We start from the raw sequence: 20000 nt of genomic DNA on the forward strand, positions 1-20000 counted from the left end.
TGTCTTTGTGGTGCTGTTGTGTGTCTTTGTGGTTGTTTTCTGTCTCTTTGTGGTGCTGTTGTGTGTCTTTGTGGACGTGTTGTGTGTCTTTGTGGTGCTGTCGTGCGTCTTTGTGGTGCTGTTGTATGTCTTTGTGGTGCTGTTGTATGTCTTTGTGGTGCTGTTGTGCGTCTTTGTGGTGCTGTTGTGTGTCTCTGTGGTGCTGTTGTGTCTCTGTGGTGCTGTTGTGTGTCTTTGTGTGTCTCTGTGGTGCTGTTGTGTGTCTTTGTGTGTCTCTGTGGTGCTGTTGTGTGTCTTTGTGGTGCTGTTGTGTGTCTTTGTGGTAGTTTGTGTCTCTTTGTGGTCGTTTTGTGTGTCTTTGTGGTTGTTTTCTGTCTCTTTGTGATGCTGTTGTGTCTCTTTGTGGTGCTGTTGTGTGTCTTTGTGGTGCTGTTGTGTGTCTCTGTGGACGTATTGTGTGTCTTTGTGGTGCTGTTGTGTGTCTTTGTGGTGCTGTTGTGTGTCTTTGCGGTGCTGTTGTGTGTCTTTGTGGTGCTGTTGTGTGTCTTTGTGGTGCTGTTGTGTGTCTTTGTGGTGCTGTTGTGTGTCTTTGTGGTGCTGTTGTGTGTCTCTGTGGTGCTGTTGTGTCTCTTTGTGGTGCTGTTGTGTGTCTTGTGGTGCTGTTGTGTGTCTTTGTGGTGCTGTTGTGTGTCTCTGTGGTGCTGTTGTGTGTCTCTGTGGTGCTGTTGTGTGTCTCTGTGGTGCTGTTGTGTCTCTTTGTGGTGCTGTTGTGTGTCTTGTGGTGCTGTTGTGTGTCTTTGTGGTGCTGTTGTGTGTCTCTGTGGTGCTGTTGTGTGTCTCTGTGGTGCTGTTGTGCGTCTCACAGGTGTTGAAGACCCCGGCGAACACCCAGCACTGGGCGTAGCAGATGGGGACCCCGGTGTTGGCGTATTCCAGCAGGATCTTGACGCTGCCGGTCCAGGAGGTCGGGGACCGGCCCATGGAGAAGTCCTCGTCCCAGTTTCCAACCAACACGCCCCTGTCGTCCTGAGAGTTCACCTGGGGCCGGGAGAGGTCAAGGGTCAGAGGTCAGAGGTCAGAGGTCAGTGCCCTCGTCTTTATTTCATTAAAGAAAAGACGATTACAGCACGTAGGGAAAAGAATGTGATGTTTGTTTATGACGACTAAAGGAGACGGTTAAGTTTAGTCTCTAAAGGAGACGGTTAAGTTTAGACACTAAAGGAGACGGTTAAGTTTAGTCACTAAAGGAGACGGTTAAGTTTAGACGACTAAAGGAGACGGTTAAGTTTAGTCACTAAAGGTGACGGTTAAGTTTAGTCACTAAAGGTGACGGTTAAGTTTAGTCTCTAAAGGAGACGGTTAAGTTTAGACACTAAAGGAGACGGTTAAGTTTAGTCACTAAAGGTGACGGTTAAGTTTAGTCACTAAAGGTGACGGTTAAGTTTAGTCACTAAAGGAGACGGTTAAGTTTAGACGACTAAAGGAGACGGTTAAGTTAAGTCTCTAAAGGAGACGGTTAAGTTTAGTCACTAAAGGAGACGGTTAAGTTTAGTCACTAAAGGAGACGGTTAAGTTTAGTCACTAAAGGAGACGGTTAAGTTTAGTCACTAAAGGTGACGGTTAAGTTTAGTCACTAAAGGAGACGGTTAAGTTTAGACCACTAAAGGAGACGGTTAAGTTTAGACGACTAAAGGAGACGGTTAAGTTTAGTCACTAAAGGAGACGGTTAAGTTTAGACCACTAAAGGAGACGGTTAAGTTTAGACGACTAAAGGAGACGGTTAAGTTTAGTCACTAAAGGTGACGGTTAAGTTTAGACACTAAAGGAGACGGTTAAGTTTAGACACTAAAGGAGACGGTTAAGTTTAGACACTAAAGGAGACGGTTAAGTTTAGTCACTAAAGGAGACGGTTAAGTTTAGTCTCTAAAGGAGACGGTTAAGTTTAGACACTAAAGGAGACGGTTAAGTTTAGTCACTAAAGGAGACGGTTAAGTTTAGTCTCTAAAGGAGACGGTTAAGTTTAGACACTAAAGGAGACGGTTAAGTTTAGTCTCTAAAGGAGACGGTTAAGTTTAGACACTAAAGGAGACGGTTAAGTTTAGACACTAAAGGAGACGGTTAAGTTCAGACGATAAAAGGAGACCGTTAAGTTTAGTCACTAAAGGAGACGGTTAAGTTTAGTCTCTAAAGGAGACGGTTAAGTTTAGACACTAAAGGAGACGGTTAAGTTTAGTCTCTAAAGGAGACGGTTAAGTTTAGACACTAAAGGAGACGGTTAAGTTTAGTCTCTAAAGGAGACGGTTAAGTTTAGTCTCTAAAGGAGACGGTTAAGTTCAGACGACTAAAGGTGACTGTTAAGTTTAGACGCTCTGGATGAAAATAAAAAAGGCAAATATACTGTTTTGTAAACGGACTCATGAGGTTTAAAGTGCAGCAGGTGGAACTGTGTCTTCTCACCATGGCCGATCCCACCCGGACTAGTTTGATGAGGTTCCCTCGGTCGTAGATCGGCATCCGAGACACGTCCAGGATGTAGATGCAGGCGTCCAAGATGCCGCGCTCAAACTGCAAACACAGAACCCGTTAGAGTCCGCTCGTCATGGTTTGTTTTAATGTGCGTGTGTTTGTTGTTACCTGTCCGTAGTTCCAGCTGCGCTGTCCCACAGCTCCGGCTGAGCCCTGATAGATCACACCGTAGTCGTTCAGGACGTACTCCATCCGCTCCGCCTCGTTATTAAGAAACGCACCATCGTCTGCATAGAGACACAGTCCAAGAGCATCTCAGTGTGAAGACAGACACTAGCATCTCTAACTGACAGACATTGTCTCAGTGGACGAGTTCGTACTTGGACACCAGGCGTTGACCAGCACGTAGAGGTCGGTGGTGGCGTCCCTCTTGGTTCGCTGAACGTTGCCGCCCATCATGACGCCCACGTACGTGCGATACTTCCCCACGATGGCGTTGGGTGTCGGTGTGATGCCGACGACCAAAGTCTGACCCTGTTGCTGCATGATCCGACCCGTCCACAAGCCTCCGCTGCGGGGCCCGAAGGTCACGATCACCTGGGAGCCTTTGTTGACTGAAGGGTTGGCACCTGGAGCCCGGGAGAGGAAACGCACATTATTGACTTCCTGTTGTTGTAAGTTTAGACAACTAAAGGTGACCGTTAAGTTTAGAGGACTAAAGGAGACGGTTAAGTTTATACATAAAAATTAAAATCTGATAGAAAATACCAATGTAACATTTTATTCCTTTCATTGTGGCGAGGCTAAAGATGAGAACACCTGTGTGTGTGTGTGTGTGTGTGTGTGTGTGTGTGTGTGTGTGTGTGTGTGTGTGTGTGTGTGTGTGTGTGTGTGTGTGTGTGTGTGTGTGTGGTCAAACTCACCAATCAGGAATTCAACCTGGAATTCGTCGGCTTGCCCCATCGGGCGGTCGAAGGTGATCCGCATGGTGAACTCCTGCCCGCGGCGGATAATCAGGTTGGGGTTATCGAAGGCGGTGGTGTAGTGACTCGGTGCATTTATCTGCTGACACATGTCGACATGCTGCACCCCCATACCGCCTGAGGGGGAGGGACGGCGTGCGTTAGTGTTTGATCACACGGGGTTAATCATTTCATCACAGTGGGGTTATTAATGAGGCGGGTCTCACCGGGGGCAGGTCCGGTGGTTCTGGGCGTGGCCTCGCTGTCAAAAGTCTCCAACTCCGGAAAATCCTCTTCATCGTTCAGAAGGTTGGAGGTCGGAACCTGAAGATTTAAAATAACAATCCAATAAATGAAGAATCAAAGACGGGTGAAGACGTGTGTGTGTTTACAAAAAAGATGCAAAACCAGCACAAAAAGATGCAAAATGACTAAAAATAGATGCAAAACCAGCACAAAAAGATGCAAAATGACTAAAAATAGATGCAAAACACCACAAAAAGATGCAAAATGACTCAAAATAGATGCAAAACCAGCACAAAAAGATGCAAAATGACTAAAAATAGATGCAAAACCAGCACAAAAAGATGCAAAATGACTAAAAATAGATGCAAAACCACCACAAAAAGATGCAAAATGACTAAAAATAGATGCAAAACCACCACAAAAAGATACAAAATGACTAAAAATAGATGCAAAACCAGCACAAAAAGATGCAAAATGACTAAAAATAGATCAAAATGACTAAAAATAGATGCAAAACCAGCACAAAAAGATGCAAAATGACTAAAAATAGATGCAAAACCACCACAAAAAGATGCAAAATGACTAAAAATAGATGCAAAACCACCACAAAAAGATGCAAAATGACTAAAAATAGATGCAAAACCACCACAAAAAGATGCAAAATGACTAAAAATAGATGCAAAACCACCACAAAAAGATGCTAAATGACTAAAAATAGATGCAAAACCAGCACAAAAAGATGCCAAATGACTAAAAATAGATGCAAAACCACCACAAAAAGATGCAAAATGACTAATAATAGATGCAAAACCAGCACAAAAAGATGCAAAATGACTAAAAATAGATGCAAAACCACCACAAAAAGATGCAAAATGATTAAAAATAGATGCAAAACCAGCACAAAAAGATGCCAAATGGCTGTAGTAGAACAGTGAGGACGCACCGGGCCGTTGTAGCGCCCCCTGTAGTTGGTCGGTGGGACATTTGGACGAGACATGATGTTTGAAAACTGAGGTTTCGCTGAAGTCACTGAACAGAAAGAGACAAAAATACAGAATTTCATCAAAACACAAAACACAAAACAGAGAAAATAGAACACGAGCAGAACATAAATGTAAATATAACATTAATAATATTATTAATAATTTTTCTCTTTTACACTTTTAAAACATGAATGATTTTCTTTATTTGCTTAAATTATAACTTTGTCTTTTTCCTTTAATGGTAAAATCATTTTATTTTTATTGTTTTCTCTTTTAACTTTATTAACTAATCATTAAATATGAAAAATTCACCATAAACTGTTATAAATATAAATATAAAAACACATTTCTGCTCCAAAAATGTTTGTTTATTTCTTTAATATTCAACAATTCTGCATCTAAATTAAAAAATATGCAAAAGTGCAAAAGAATATAATTACATAAACAGTGCAGAAGCTGAAATATAATAATAAAATAATATAATAATATAATAATATAATAATATAATAGAATAATATAAAAATATAATAATATAATAATATAATAATGTAATGGATTGAAATTAATTTAGTCAATGTATTAAATCTAATAAAATAATAAATTAAAATAAAATAATATAAAATAAAATAATATAAAATAAAATAAAATATAAAATAATATAATGAAATATAAAAAAACTAAATAAAATATAATAAAATAAAATGTAATAAAATAAAATAAAATATAATAAAATATAATAAAATAAAATATAATAAAATAAAATAAAATAAAATATAATAAAATATAATAAAATAAAATAAAATATAATAAAATATAATAAAATAAAATAAAATATAATAAAATATAATAAAATATAATAAAATAAAATATAATAAAATAAAATAAAATAAAATCAAATATAATAAAATATAATAAAATATAATAAAATAAAATATAATAAAATAAAATAAAACAAAATGTAATAAAATATAATAAAATAAAATAAAATATAATAAAATATAATAAAATAAAATAAAATATAATAAAATATAATAAAATATAATAAAATAAAATATAATAAAATAAAATAAAATAAAATAAAATAAAATATAATAAAATATAATAAAATATAATAAAATAAAATATAATAAAATAAAATAAAACAAAATATAATAAAATATAATAAAATAAAATAAAATATAATAAAATATAATAAAATAAAATAAAATATAATAAAATAAAATAAAATAAAATATAATAAAATATAATAAAATATAATAAAATAAAATATAATAAAATAAAATAAAACTAAATATAATAAAATAAAACAAAATATAATAAAATATAATAAAATAAAATAAAATATAATAAAATAAAATATAATAAAATAAAATAAAATAAAATAAAATATAATAAAAAATAATAAAATATAATAAAATAAAATAAGATAAAATAAAATATAATATAACTGCACCTTTACTAAAGTCGATGACTTTTTCTACGCTGAGATTTCAGTAAATCTGCACTTTAACAGCGGCTGTATTATTATTATAATAATCATTATTATATTTATTATAATGATCTACTTTCAAGTAATCCTTAAAAACACATTTGTTAAATAAACTTTAAATTCGGCACAAAAGGTAAAAGAATATCTGTAATAACTTACATTTCTATCACACTAACAGTTTTTACCTGAAAATAAATATAAAGACTTTAAAACTGTGTGTGTGTGTGTGTGTGTGTGTGTGTGTGTGTGTGTGTGTGTGTGTGTCTCTCACCGCTCAGATGAAGCAGAAGTTCGAGTCTCTGACGATCAAATCAGAAGATGATCGGATCGACTGCAGCGAGAGTTTATATACACACACACTTCCCCTTTACACACACACACACACACACACACACACACACACACACACACACACACACACACACACACACACACACACACACACACACACACACACACACACACACACACACACACACACACACACACACACACACACACACACACACACACACACACACACACACACACACACACACACACACACACACACACACACACACACAAACCTTCTGCTTAATCAGCACTTTCACTAATCATACTTTATTATCACCTCTTTTTCTTTACTATTTTTTCTATTTTTTTTTAAAACTGTGGAGTTTCTTCAGTCAAAGACAAATAAAATAAAATGTTTCTTTATTTCGTTTATGACCTTTATTTAAAAATAGATGCAAAACCAGCAAAAAAAAATGCAAAATGACTAAAAATAGATGCAAAACCACCACAAAAAGATGCAAAATGACTAAAAATAGATGCAAAACCACCACAAAAAGATGCAAAATGACTAAAAATAGATGCAAAACCACCACAAAAAGATGCAAAATGACTAAAAATAGATGCAAAACCAGCAAAAAAAATGCAAAATGACTAAAAATAGATGCAAAACCACCACAAAAAGATGCAAAATGACTAAAAATAGATGCAAAACCACCACAAAAAGATGCAAAATGACTAAAAATAGATGCAAAACCACCACAAAAAGATGCAAAATGACTAAAAATAGATGCAAAACCACCACAAAAAGATGCAAAATGACTAAAAATAGATGCAAAACCAGCAAAAAAAATGCAAAATGACTAAAAATTGATGCAAAACCACCACAAAAAGATGCAAAATGACTAAAAATAGATGCAAAACCACCACAAAAAGATGCAAAATGACTAAAAATAGATGCAAAACCACCAGAAAAAGATGCAAAATGACTAAAAATAGATGCAAAACCAGCACAAAAAGATGCCAAATGACTAAAAATAGATGCAAAACCACCAGAAAAAGATGCAAAATGACTAAAAATAGATGCAAAACCAGCACAAAAAGATGCAAAATGACTAAAAATAGATGCAAAACCACCACAAAAAGATGCAAAATGATTAAAAATGTTTATTTTATTTATGACCTTTATTTAAACTGGGGAATAAAATGAGTCGAGACAAAAAACACCAAACATTTGGGACGTTTTGCTGCTCAGGGGAATTATTGTGTCTCTGTAAATCATAAATAATCATAAATAATCATAAATAATCATAAAGTTTGGTCTTTAGCAGTGATTGCAAGTAACGAAGCACAAATACTTTGTTACTTAAGTGTCATTTTCAGGTCATTTGTACTTTTAGACGTATTTATTTTTCCGACACAACATTTTTTAACATGTTTATCGTTACTTTCGACTCCTCACATTTCCCAAAAGGCTCCTTCCTCTTTAAAACAAACAAAAACATTTATTTTGTTGTTGGCGCTGTGACGTTTGCACGGCTTGTAGCCTGTGTTTACAGGCTCCTGTCGGCCATCTTGAGAGAGGCACGACAGAGACACGACAGAGACACGGCAGAGACACGGCTGTCTGTAGCCTGCGTTTACAGACTGAAGTCGGCCATCTTGAGAGAGGCACGACAGTCGTCTGTCCGTCAGTAACTCAGACTGATGATGTTCAGACTCAGGAGGGCTCAGCTCTGATCCCAGAGCTTTGAAAACCTTCTTCTCTTGAAGTTAAACAAACATTTTTGGTACATTAGTTTCCCTGCCTTCACATTAGACTCGCACAGAGGGACGGGGTGATGTGTAGAGATGAAGACGGGGGTCAGTGTGTGTTACAGTAGTAGTGTTGTTGCCTGATGTGTAATTCAAAAGGTTGATTAACAGTCGGACCTACGAGTGTAATGTGTAACACCACAGTTTAGAAACCAACCTTGGTCCAAAGTGTGATGTGTGAACCTGACGTGTGCGACACAGACGCCTACAGTCGACCGTGGTAAAGAACATCAGGATGCATCTGTGTTTGTTCGTTGATTAAATGGTTTCCATATAAATGATCGTGTGGTTTTTAGCTTTGCGGTGAATCGTGCTCGAGTGAATGTTTGGATCATTCTTTCACTTTGACTTCAGTTGTTTCTCACACACGTTGTTTTACTTCTACTCAGGTGAAGAATAAGGGTACTGTTGCCGTCTCTGGTCGTTCCCTGCTCCGTCTGTAAAGAGTCAGAACTTTTTTTATGATTCTGAACTTTGAATCAAACGAAACTGAACAAAAACAGAAACGATTGAACAATAAAAATAAGGTTATGATGATGATCAAATGAAATATCAGGAAAGTGAAGAGAACAAAAAGAAGAAAACAGAGAAATAGAAAAACACACACACACACACACACACACACACACACACACACACACCATAAGAACAGGGAAGTGTGTGTGTGTCGGTGGCCTCGACCCAAACAAACACTCTGACCTGATCAACACTGACACTAAATGTTAAAGAACGAGTGTTTGACTGCAACAGAGGAGGTCAGAAAACCAAAACCAGCACAAAAAGATGCTAAATGACTAAAAATAGATGCAAAACCAGCACAAAAAGATGCAAAATGAGTAAAAATAGATGCAAAACCAGCACAAAAAGATGCAAAATGACTAAAAACAGATGCAAAACCACCACAAAAAGATGCAAAATGACTGAAAATAGATGCAAAACCAGCACAAAAAGATGCAAAATGACTAAAAATAGATTCAAAACCAGCACAAAAAGATGCAAAATGACTAAAAATAGATGCAAAACCAGCACAAAAAGATGCAAAATGACTAAAAATAGATGCAAAACCAGCACAAAAAGATGCAAAATGACGCCATTGACCTCTGACCCCAGTTGTGTGAAAGTAAAGATGTTCTGTTGAACATGATTTCAGAGAGTTTGTGCAAAAATAAAATCTATAAACAACCGTAAACATGTTTGTTTGCATCTAACTTCTGTTCTCTTCAGGTTGAAATGTTCTGGAAGTTTCTGTGAGTCCGAGGGAACTGGAGCACTTCCTGTTTCCTGTTTCCTGTTTCCTGTGACCTGTGACCCGGCTGTGAGGTCACCGTGACACGCTGCTGCTGATTGGTCAGGAGCCACTTCCTGTTTGATGACATCTCTTTTTCTCAAGTCAGCAAAAAAAAGAGGAACGGTTCAGGTTTTTACCTTTGAGTCCACGGCCCAGTTTAACTTAACGGTCTACACTTAACCCTCTACACTTAAACGTCTAAACTTAACCGTCTACACTTAACCGTCTACACTTAAACGTCTAAACTTAACCCTCTACGCTTCACCGTCTAAACTTAACCATCTACACTTAACCATCTACACTTAACCGTCTACACTTATCCGTCTAAACTTAACCATCTACACTTAACCCTCTACGCTTAAACGTCTAAACTTCACTGTTTAACTTAACCCTCTACACTTAACCGTCTACACTTAACCATCTAAACTTCACTATTTAACTTAACCGTCTACACTTAACCGTCCAAACTTCACTGTTTAACTTAACCGTCTACACTTAACCGTCTACACTTAACCGTCTAAACTTAACCGTCTACACTTAACCATCTAAACTTCACTATTTAACTTAACCGTCTACACTTAACCATCTAAACTTCACTGTTTAACTTAACCATCTACACTTAACCGTCTACACTTAACCGTCTAAACTTAACCGTCTACACTTCACTGTTTAAACTTAACCGTCTACACTTAACCGTCTAAACTTAACCATCTACACTTAACCGTCTACACTTATCCGTCTAAACTTAACCATCTACACTTAACCCTCTACGCTTAAACGTCTAAACTTCACTGTTTAACTTAACCCTCTACACTTAACCGTCTACACTTAACCATCTAAACTTCACTATTTAACTTAACCGTCTACACTTAACCGTCCAAACTTCACTGTTTAACTTAACCGTCTACACTTAACCGTCTACACTTAACCGTCTAAACTTAACCATCTACACTTAACCATCTAAACTTCACTATTTAACTTAACCATCTAAACTTCACTATTTAACTTAACTGTCTACACTTAATCGTCTAAACTTAACCATCTACACTTAACCGTCAACACCTTACATTCTAAACTTAACCATCTTCACTTAACCGTCTAAACTTCACTGTCTAACTTAACCGTCTACACGTAACCGTCTAAACTTCACTGTCTAACTTAACTGTCTACACTTAATCGTCTAAACTTAACCATCTACACTTAACCGTCAACACCTTACATTCTAAACTTAACCATCTTCACTTAACCGTCTAAACTTCACTGTCTAACTTCACTGTTTAACTTCACTGTCTAACTTAACCATCTAAACCGTCTAAACTTAACCGTCTACACTTAACCATCTAAACCGTCTACACTTAACCATCTACACTTAACCGTCAACACTTAACATTCTAAACTTAACCGTCTACACTTAACCGTCTAAATTTAACCGTCCCTTTCCCAGGACACAGAAAACCTCTCTATCGATGCTGAACACAGAAACACGTGAAGAAGAAGAGAATCTGTTGCTCCATGTTTAACCACCAGATGGAGCCACACACACACACACACACACACACACAGTCACACACACACACACACACACGCACACACACACACACACACACACACACACACACACACACACACACACATACACACACACACAGGTCATTAATAAGCAGTTGGATGACATCATCGCCCCCCTCCCTCCTCCCCCTCTGAATTCATAAAAACTAAAGCAAAGCGACAAAAATAAAAAATAAAAAATAAACATTAAATAATGAAAATATACAGAAAATACAGAATAATTCTAATGCAAATGTAAATAAATATACAGTAGAAAAAATATATGAATAAATACAAAAAGACCAGTTTAAAAAACAATATTAATTAAAATAAAAGGAATTATTCTTTTACTTTTGGTTTGTTTTTATGTTTAAACTCTGTTTTCTGCCTCCATACATGAGGGATTTATTCTATTATAATGTAACTTTAATAATAATATATAATAAGCTCGTTCAGTAGTGTTTGTATATTAATTATTATTATTATTATTATTATTAAATTAAAATTAAGAGAATCAATGATGAAGTCGTCATGTGATCAGCAGCAGGGGGCGAGAGGAGGACGGACAGTTTCAAGGTCAAAGTGAAACAACAAGGTCACACACACACACACACACACACACACACACACACACACACACACACACACACACACACACACACACACACACACACACACACACACACACACACACACACACACACACACACACACACACACAGTAATTGGGTCCCCGGACAGTTTCCCAGCGTCTCTAATCTGAAAACATTTAACTTCTGGACAGACACAAAACGGCCAGCTGTGTGTGTGTGTGTGTGTGTGTGTGTGTGTGTGTGTGTGTGTGTGTGTGTGTGTGTGTGTGTGTGTGTGTGTGTGTGTGTGTGTGTGTGTGTGTGAGAGAGAATCGTCCTCCTGCTGATGTCAGCTGAATCTGAAACAAACCAACTCTCTGCTGCATTAACACAGATGTTTCCCCGAGGCCACACACACACACACACACACACACACACACACACACACACACACACACACACACACACACACACACACACACACACACACACACACACACTGACACGTCCTGAAAGAAAAATAATAATGTTGAAAATGTAAAATAACAATTAAAATATTAACATTTAAATGTAATAAAGTAAAAGTACCTGTTTATTTTTAATAACTCTTTATTATTAATGTCGGACCAGAGCACAGGACCACAGAGGACCAGGGGGACCAGGGGACCACAGGGGCCCAGAGACCAGGGAACCAGGGGCTCAGGGGACCAGGGGACCAGGGGTCGAGAGAACCAGGGGCTCAGGGAACCAGGGAACCAGAGACCCAGGGAACCAGGGAACCAGAGACCCAGGGAACCAGGGGACCAGAGACCCAGGGAACCAGAGACCCAGGGAACCAGGGAACCAGAGACCCAGGGAACCAGGGAACCAGAGACCCAGGGAACCAGAGGCCCAGGGAACCAGAGACCCAGGGAACCAGGGGCCCAGGGAACCAGAGACCCAGTGAACCAGGGGCTCAGGGAACCAGAGACCCAGGGAACCAGAGGCCCAGGGAACCAGAGACCCAGGGAACCAGAGACCCAGGGAACCAGGGAGTCCAGAGCAACAAGCTCCAGAAAAACCCCTCAGATCGACCAAAGAGACTCAAACTAAAAACACATGAAACTAAATGACCACAAGGAGGAGCAAGACCACAACAACCAGTCAACACAGATGCAAAACCAGCATAAAAAGATGCAAAATGACTAAAAATAGATGCAAAACCAGCCCAAATAGATGCAAAATGGCTAAAAATAGATGCAAAACCAGCACAAAAAGATGCAAAAAGACTAAAAATAGATGCAAAACCACCACAAAAAGATGCAAAATGACTAAAAATAGATGCAAAACCACCACAAAAAGATGCAAAATGACTAAAAATAGATGCAAAACCAGCACAAAAAGATGCAAAATGACTTAAATAGATGCAAAACCAGCACAAAAAGATGCTAAATGACTAAAAATAGATGCAAAACCAGCACAAAAAGATGCAAAATGACTAAAAATAGATGCAAAACCAGCACAAAAAGATGCAAAATGACTAAAAATAGATGCAAAACCAGCACAAAAAGATGCAAAATGACTAAAAATAGATGCAAAACCAGCACAAAAAGATGCAAAATGACTAAAAATAGATGCAAAACCAGCACAAAAAGATGCTAAATGACTAAAAATAGATGCAAAACCAGCACAAAAAGATGCAAAATGACTAAAAATAGATGCAAAACCACCACAAAAAGATGCTAAATGACTAAAAATAGATGCAAAACCAGCACAAAAAGATGCAAAATGACTAAAAATAGATGCAAAACCAGCACAAAAAGATGCAAAATGACTAAAAATAGATGCAAAACCAGCACAAAAAGATGCTAAATGACTAAAAATAGATGCAAAACCAGCACAAAAAGATGCAAAATGACTAAAAACAGATGCAAAACCAGCACAAAAAGATGCAAAATGACTAAAAATAGATGCAAAACCACCACAAAAAGATGCAAAATGACTAAAAATAGATGCAAAACCACCACAAAAAGATGCAAAATGACTAAAAATAGATGCAAAACCAGCACAAAAAGATGCAAAATGACTAAAAATAGATGCAAAACCACCACAAAAAGATGCAAAATGACTCAAAATTGATGCAAAACCAGCACAAAAAGATGCAAAATGACTAAAAATAGATGCAAAACCACCACAAAAAGATGCAAAATGACTAAAAATAGATGCAAAACCAGCACAAAAAGATGCAAAATGACTAAAAATAGATGCAAAACCACCACAAAAAGATGCAAAATGACTAAAAATAGATGCAAAACCAGCACAAAAAGATGCAAAATGACTCAAAATTGATGCAAAACCAGCACAAAAAGATGCAAAATGACTAAAAATCATTTATTTAAATAATCGAAACACAATATTTATTTGTTTTATTTAAATAATCAGCAGTTAAATATATGATTAAATTGATTCTTTACATTTTGATTTCATTTTAATTTTTAGTTTCTATAAAAATTTAATTAAAAATGAGATTTTCTTTTATTTCTGTTTCATTTTTAGAATTTTAAAAGATGAAAAATGAGATTTGTCCTGATTTTCTTTGTTAAATTCACTTTGTTTCTGTTTCCAGAATCAAAAAAAGGAGAGAGAAAGGGAGAGAGAGGGAGAGAGAGAGAGAGAAAGGGAGAGAGAGAGAGAGAGAGAGAGAGAGAGAGAGAGGGAGAGGAGAGAGAGAGAGAGAGAGGGAGGGAGAGAGAGAGAGAGAGAGAGAGAGAGAGAGAGAGGGAGAGCGAGAGAGAGGGGGGGAGAGAGAGGGAGAGAGAGAGAGAGAAAGGGAGAGAGAGAGAGAGAGAGAGAGAGAGAGAGAGGGAGAGCGAGAGAGAGAGAGAGAGAGAGGGAGGGAGAGAGAGAGAGAGAGAGAGAGAGAGAGAGAGAGAGAGAGGGAGAGCGAGAGAGAGAGAGAGAGAGAGAGAGAGAGAGAGAGAGAGAGAGAGAGAGAGAGAGAGGGAGGGAGAGAGAGAGAGAGAGAGAGAGAGAGAGAGAGAGAGAGAGAGAGAGAGAGAGAGAGAGAGAGGGGAGGGGCTTCCTCTCTCTCTCTTTTTCTCCTTCTTCTTCTTCTCTTTTCTCTCCAGACGCGTAAAAACCAGGACGGGAGCGCGCGGAGCAGAGGAGCCAGGGCGCACACACACTCTCTCTCCTCTCACACACACACACTCTCTCACACACACACACACACACATATATAAAGATCCACCCAGAGGAAAGAGAAGCAGAAGAATAAAAGAAGAGGAAGAGGAGGAACAGGAGGAGGAGGCGGCGGAGGAGAGCTGGATGTAGCCGCGCGTGGCGCTCTCTCTCTTTTTTTTGCGCTCAACTTTGCGCGTTTGTTTCTGATGCTGAGAGGAGGAAGAGGAGGAAGAGGAGGATGGGAGGACCCTGCTCCTCCAGGTGCCTCGCTCTCTTTCTAGCCCTGCACGTTGGTGAGTCCGTCCCCGTCCTGGTTCTGATGGTTCCGATGGTTCTGATCAAACACGCGCGCGCTCCCGCCGCTCTTTACGCGCCGTTTTTTCCTTTTTTCTGCGTAAAAATCCGGTTTTTTATTCGTTTCCAGGAGCTGAAATCCTCCCGCCGCGCGCTCGTGCTTCAATAAAACAGCCTAAAAATGCTGATGAGGCATCAAATGTGTGTTTTTAATATTTCATCTTATTTTAATGAGCACAGAAAATCCCTCAAATCTCCTCAGAGCGACTTTCGCGAAGGTTCGCGTCGATTTCTAAACGAAAAAACACGAAAAAGAGGATTTTTTTTAACGTAAATGACAAAATTATTTTTTTTATGTTTGAATTCGTTTTAAAAAAATGTATTTATAATTTTAATAATGTTGATTTTTTTTATTTTTCACGTGTTCGCGTTCGTTTCAGATCGGAAATGAAACAGCGGGTCGTTTGAACGGTGTGTGTGTGTGTGTGTGTGTGTGTGTGTGTGTGTGTGTGTGTGTGTGTGTGTGTGTGTGTGTGCGTGTGTGTGTGAGCATGTGTGTGTGTGTCCGTGTGTGTGTGTGTGTGTGCTAACAGGGGGATGCCCCCCCTCCTCTCTGCAGCTCGTTTGTCCCAAAGACATTTCTCGTTTTTTTTTTCACCTTCAGAAATTCGTTTATTTTGTGTTTTTGCTGCAAAATAAACAAATAAACACAGAAAAACAACAATGATAATTATTATTATGATAAAAATAAATACTACAAATACAAAGAAATAAAGAAAGAGGCTCAGGAGGAGAGAAAAGGCCCGTTGGAGTGCGTGAAGTGCGGGTTTAAAGGTGGAGCCGCGGCACCGGAGCTCCGGTTCTCCCCCCGGTGTGTCGCTGCCGCAGACCCGCACACTGCGGCGCGGTGAGCGGGTGTGCAGCAGCGGGTGTGCCGGTGCCGCAGCTCCGGGAACACGAGCACCGACTCCTCGTGTTTCTCTCTTTCTTCTTTATTTTTTGTCCTGATTCTTTTTTTGTTTTTGTTGAAATTAAAACAGAAAAACGTGTTTTTTAAAAAATCACATCCTTCATTTTCAGCGCGCGCGCCCGTGCACACGCCTCGTGCACGACGGAAGTGCTTTGCTTTTTTAATTTATATTAAAAATATAAAGTGCAGCAGGTTTTTCCTGCAGCACGGGGCCCGTCTAATGACTGGAGGAGGAAACAGGTTGGGATGAAAGAAGAGAAACATGGAGATGGATTCGTGCTGTTGCATAACGAGGCTGTGTGTGTGTGCGTGTGTGTGTGTGTGTGTGTGTGTGTGTGTGTGTGTGTGTGTGTGTGTGTGTGTGTGTGTGTGTGTGTGTGTAGCAGAGAAATGCTGAATTATTCAAGACGCAGAATCCTCCCTGGTGCTATTGTTAGAGAGAGAGAGAGAGAGAGAGAGGAGAGAGAGAGAGAGAGAGAGAGAGAGAGAGAGAGAGAGAGAGAGAGAGAGAGACAGTGACGGTGGCCCGGAGGGTTCAAATGCAGAATAAAAAAGAGAGAAAAGTGTTTTTTCGTTTTGGTTTTGAAGTGAAAACGAAACGAAACCTCCTCAGATTCGTTTCACATCGACTCAAACTCAACAACGAATCAAACTTCATCGAATTTAATCGATTCATTTCGTTTTTATTTCGCTTTTTCTCTGTTTTTTTTTAGCAGGACTCAACGGATCAGTGTTTTCCCTTTAATGTGAGCTGCAACATTTGAGACACCTGAGATAAAAACCAGCACAAAAAGATGCAACATGACTAAAAATAGATGCAAAACCAGCACAAAAAGATGCAAAATGACTAAAAATAGATGCAAAACCACCACAAAAAGATGCAAAATGACTAAAAATAGATGCAAAACCACCACAAAAAGATGCAAAATGAGTAAAAATAGATGCAAAACCACCACAAAAAGATGCAAAATGACTAAAAATAGATGCAAAACCACCACAAAAAGATGCAAAATGACTAAAAATAGATGCAAAACCAGCACAAAAAGATGCAAAATGACTAAAAATAGATGCAAAACCAACACAAAAAGATGCAAAATGACTCAAATGTGATTGCTGCAGAAAAATAAATGAAATTAAAAAACAAAAATCTGTTTTTATTAAAGAAAAAATGTTTTTTACGCTGCAGAGAAAAGAGAGAATTCCCTGCACAGACGCGCGCGCTCCAGTACGTGTGTGTGTGTGTGTGTGTGTGTGTGCGTGTGTGTGTGTGTGTGTGTGTGTGTGTGTGTGTGTGTGTGTGTGTGTGGAGGTGGGTGTGTCGGGAGCGTGCTCGAAGGGAGGCGTGAATGAAAAATGCTGTGCGCGCCCCCGCCCCATGTGCGCGCGTGAATGATGCGCGCGGAGGAAACACGGAAATAAATGTTTGAATTATTAATTTTTCCGTTTTTAAATAAAACATAATAAATAATTATGAATCAAAAGGATCAAATAAAATAATTAAAATGTTCCTTTTTAAAGAAACAGAAGAAAAATACAGAAACATATAAAATATAAAATATAACAAAAACAATATTTACAATGTTTTTAAATCTTTTATATAATAAAAATAAAATAATACAAATATAATAAAATCAAAACATTTATTCAGTGAAAGTGAAATAAAACAAAACTGCTTTAAAGATAAAAACATAAATAATTATGAATAAATGTTGAATTTCTCACAGTTTCATTTGAAACATTTATTTTATTTAATTGAATTCTTAAAATTAAATAATTAGATTCATATTAATAATGAATGATGAGGTGTTTGGGTTTATTTATTATTTAATATTTAATATATTTAATAAATGATAAATAATGAATAAATAAATTTACTAAATATCGTGTGAGTGTAGGTTTATTTATTTATTATTTATTACAGTATTATTATTATGTAAATATAAATAATACATATATTTATAGTTTATTATTTATTTAATCATTTATTATTGATTATTTATTATGTTGTAAATATTTAAATAATACATAATAAATAAATACATATATTTATAGTTTATTATTATTATTTATTTATTTATTTGAGACTTTGTTTGCAAACTTAAAATTATTATATATATTTAATAATATTTAATAAAATTTATTATTATTTTTTTAATTATAATTATTAAAATACTTTTAAAGAATCAAACAACGAGAGAATAAAAGATATTTTATCTTTTATTGATTAAATTAATACTAAAACTAAAATAAATAAAATAATTTTGATTAAAAAAGAGTTTTCACGCTTAATTTAAAGGTGACCGTTAAGTTAAGTCACTAAAGGAGACGGTTAAGTTTAGTCTCTAAAGGAGACGGTTAAGTTTAGTCTCTAAAGGAGACGGTTAAGTTTAGTCACTAAAGGAGACGGTTAAGTTTAGACACTAAAGGAGACGGTTAAGTTTAGTCACTAAAGGAGACGGTTAAGTTTAGTCTCTAAAGGAGACGGTTAAGTTTAGTCACTAAAGGAGACGGTTAAGTTTAGTCTCTAAAGGAGACGGTTAAGTTTAGTCACTAAAGGAGACGGTTAAGTTTAGACACTAAAGGAGACGGTTAAGTTTAGTCTCTAAAGGTGACGGTTAAGTTTAGACACTAAAGGAGACGGTTAAGTTTAGTCTCTAAAGGAGACGGTTAAGTTTAGTCTCTAAAGGAGACGGTTAAGTTTAGACACTAAAGGAGACGGTTAAGTTTAGTCACTAAAGGAGACGGTTAAGTTTAGTCTCTAAAGGAGACGGTTAAGTTTAGTCACTAAAGGAGACGGTTAAGTTTAGTCTCTAAAGGAGACGGTTAAGTTTAGTCTCTAAAGGAGACGGTTAAGTTTAGACCACTAAAGGAGACGGTTAAGTTTAGTCTCTAAAGGAGACGGTTAAGTTTAGTCTCTAAAGGAGACGGTTAAGTTTAGTCTCTAAAGGAGACGGTTAAGTTTAGTCACTAAAGGTGACGGTTAAGTTTAGTCTCTAAAGGAGACGGTTAAGTTTAGTCTCTAAAGGAGACGGTTAAGTTTAGTCACTAAAGGAGACGGTTAAGTTTAGTCACTAAAGGAGACGGTTAAGTTTAGACCACTAAAGGAGACGGTTAAGTTTAGTCTCTAAAGGTGACGATTAAGTTTAGTCACTAAAGGAGACGGTTAAGTTTAGTCTCTAAAGGAGACGGTTAAGTTTAGTCTCTAAAGGAGACGGTTAAGTTTAGTCACTAAAGGAGACGGTTAAGTTTAGACGACTAAAGGAGACGGTTAAGTTTAGTCACTAAAGGAGACGGTTAAGTTTAGTCTCTAAAGGAGACGGTTAAGTTTAGTCACTAAAGGAGACGGTTAAGTTTAGACGACTAAAGGAGACGGTTAAGTTTAGTCACTAAAGGAGACGGTTAAGTTTAGTCACTAAAGGAGACGGTTAAGTTTAGTCACTAAAGGAGACGGTTAAGTTTAGTCACTAAAGGAGACGGTTAAGTTTAGTCTCTAAAGGAGACGGTTAAGTTTAGTCTCTAAAGGAGACGGTTAAGTTTAGTCTCTAAAGGAGACGGTTAAGTTTAGTCACTAAAGGAGACGGTTAAGTTTAGTCACTAAAGGAGACGGTTAAGTTTAGTCACTAAAGGAGACGGTTAAGTTTAGTCACTAAAGGAGACGGTTAAGTTTAGTCACTAAAGGAGACGGTTAAGTTTAGTCTCTAAAGGAGACGGTTAAGTTTAGTCTCTAAAGGAGACGGTTAAGTTTAGTCACTAAAGGAGACGGTTAAGTTTAGTCTCTAAAGGAGACGGTTAAGTTTAGTCACTAAAGGTGACGGTTAAGTTTAGACACTAAAGGTGACGGTTAAGTTTAGTCACTAAAGGAGACGGTTAAGTTCAGACGACTAAAGGAGACCGTTAAGTTTAGACACTAAAGGAGACGGTTAAGTTTAGAC

At 37.3% G+C, this 20000-nt stretch overlaps 2 protein-coding genes across 2 annotated transcripts in view; one reads left to right on the plus strand and one right to left on the minus strand.

Annotated features, from left to right (window-relative positions):
* LOC310963437 (coagulation factor XIII A chain-like) overlaps positions 1-6447 on the minus strand; it is a 17669-nt gene extending 11222 nt beyond the window's left edge. The window contains exons 1-8 of the mRNA XM_083936280.1: positions 6418-6447; positions 4618-4703; positions 3656-3752; positions 3390-3566; positions 2847-3095; positions 2635-2753; positions 2458-2565; positions 864-1038 (exon numbers count right to left, since the gene is read on the minus strand). Coding sequence (XP_083792406.1) covers positions 864-1038; positions 2458-2565; positions 2635-2753; positions 2847-3095; positions 3390-3566; positions 3656-3752; positions 4618-4671 — 979 coding nt within the window. The 5' untranslated portion in view covers positions 4672-4703; positions 6418-6447. The remainder of the gene's footprint in view (positions 1-863; positions 1039-2457; positions 2566-2634; positions 2754-2846; positions 3096-3389; positions 3567-3655; positions 3753-4617; positions 4704-6417) is intronic.
* Positions 6448-14978: 8531 nt separating this feature from the next.
* Positions 14979-20000, plus strand: part of nrn1a (neuritin 1a) — a 14914-nt gene continuing 9892 nt past the window's right edge. Inside the window, exon 1 of the mRNA XM_083936201.1 lies at positions 14979-15097. Within this exon, the coding sequence (XP_083792327.1) occupies positions 15043-15097 (55 nt within the window). The 5' untranslated portion in view covers positions 14979-15042. The remainder of the gene's footprint in view (positions 15098-20000) is intronic.

This window comes from Echiichthys vipera (assembly GCF_963691815.1).
Source record: "Echiichthys vipera genome assembly, chromosome: 21".
Lineage (NCBI taxonomy): Eukaryota > Metazoa > Chordata > Actinopteri > Perciformes > Trachinidae > Echiichthys > Echiichthys vipera.